Source organism: Chaetura pelagica, unplaced genomic scaffold, assembly GCF_000747805.2.
Source record: "Chaetura pelagica isolate M959 unplaced genomic scaffold, ChaPel_1.0 scaffold24, whole genome shotgun sequence".
NCBI lineage: Eukaryota > Metazoa > Chordata > Aves > Apodiformes > Apodidae > Chaetura > Chaetura pelagica.
Window position 1 is genome coordinate 3,997,788 of NW_009953077.1, and position 1,805 is coordinate 3,999,592.

At 61.6% G+C, this 1,805-nt stretch overlaps 1 protein-coding gene across 1 annotated transcript in view; it reads right to left on the reverse strand.

Annotated features, from left to right (window-relative positions):
- Positions 1 to 1,805, reverse strand: part of BSN (bassoon presynaptic cytomatrix protein) — an 80,676-nt gene that overhangs the window by 864 nt on the left and 78,007 nt on the right. Inside the window, 5 exon segments of the mRNA XM_009996958.1 lie at positions 65 to 247; positions 775 to 871; positions 977 to 1,013; positions 1,203 to 1,346; positions 1,456 to 1,549. Coding sequence (XP_009995260.1) covers positions 65 to 247; positions 775 to 871; positions 977 to 1,013; positions 1,203 to 1,346; positions 1,456 to 1,549 — 555 coding nt within the window.

Sequence of the window (1,805 nt, forward strand, 5' to 3'; positions counted from 1 at the left end):
TGCAGAGGGAGCATCTCTGTGTATAATCTTAAGAAAGGGCCATGGCCCACCTACGGGGCCTGACCCAATGGTCTGGATCAGGCCCATTCACTTGGGGCAGCCACAGGGGCAGAGGGTCCATCTGCCCATCCGGTGCCAGGGCTTGCCGCCTGCCTTGCTGGAGCTGCTTGTCCACCCCAGGGCGTCCGCTGGGCCCCGCTCGGCCGCTGTTTGGTCCAGCATCCAGGGATCGCCCTGCTTTCAAAAGCTTGTGACAGAAACAGAAGGAAAGAGGCATTAGCCTGAGTGGTGATGACCCTGTAGAGGGGACCCCACCGAGCTGCAGCGCCAGCCCGAGCAAAGGGGAGGAGGGGAGCCAAGAGGCACTGCCGGCTGAGCAGCTGCTGCCACCCCCACACTGCACAAGCTCCCAGAGCAGACCTTGGGCTGCCCAAACATTCCCTGCAAACCCAAGGTCTGCACCAGCATCCACATGGCATCAGCCCACGCGGCTCTGCCGAGACCAGGGAACAAGGCCAAACCCCACGCTTTGGCTTGGGGCCAGTGCTCAGCCATGAGGATGGGAATGAGTGGCCCAGAGGGAAGGAGATGGGGCTGCACTGTGTCCTGCTCACCCTGAGGGCTGGGAATGAAGAAGGCAGGGCTCAGTGGGTATCAAAGGGGACAGAGGTGCCATGGGAGCCCCAGGGATGGCATGGTGGAGGGGACTGGTGCAATGGAGGGGATCATTGTGGTGGAGGAGACCAGCGTGTGGCTCTGCCTCAGGGCACTCACCGTTATACCCAGAGTCCAGCGCCGTGTGCTAAATTCACTGGGTTCTTCATAGGTTTTTCCACTGCAACGACTCAATCTCCACTCGCTTCCCAAACTCCTTGTGGTGGAAAGGACAGGGAAGTTGTCAGACACAGCAGGAGCAGGGGCAGCCCGCAGCACAGCACCCGGTGCTGACTGCACTCACCTTGTGCCGTTCTCTCACCAGAACGAAGTGAACTTCTTGCCAAAAGCCGACACCGCTGCAGGGAAGTGAGGAGAAGCATCAGCATGTCACAGCCACCCTGGCACCCCTCCTCCCCAGCCCCCAAATCGCTGCTTTTGCCCCAAACTTTGGAAGCACCCCATCCCACTGGCTGCTCCCGGCCACCCCGACTCACCCAACCCTGTCTCACGCCCACGCCCACCCCGTCTCTGGCAGCAGCCCTCACCTTCAGTCAGTTTGCCTGCTTGTTCCGCTGCCCCCCCCGGCAGGATTTTGGAGAAAACGCTCTCTCCTTCTGCTCCGGGCTGCCCTGTGGCTGGGCCAGCAGGACCACGCGGCCCAGCCACTTTTGGACCAGCCTTGCTGTCTGCTGGGGGGCAAATAAAGCCATCGTTAGCAGGGGACAGGCCAGCTGGGGGGGCTCAGCTGAGCCTCAGCCAGCACGGGAGATACAGCGCCCGTGCACTGGGCTGACTGACCTGATGCTCCCAGAGGCTGTGCTGATGGCGCTCTCCCCGGCTGCTGTGGCACTTTCACTGTGGGTTTGGGTGTGTCCGTCTGCTCTGCTTTTGGCTGTAATGGAACAAACAGCTCTCAGGGCTGGCCCTCTCAGCAGAGCATCCTCTGGAGGTGGCCCTGGCTGGGGGCGTGACACCAAAACCCCCAACCACTGCTCCACAACCCCAAAAGAGGAAGGGAGGCATCCAGGGCACAGGGATGTCCTCTCGAGGAGCTGGCTGCTCCCAGCACATCCAGGGGTGGTCTGGTGGGCACATGAGTGGGATAGGCTTTGTCCCAAAGCTCCCATCCCCAACTCTTCCCCTGCCAG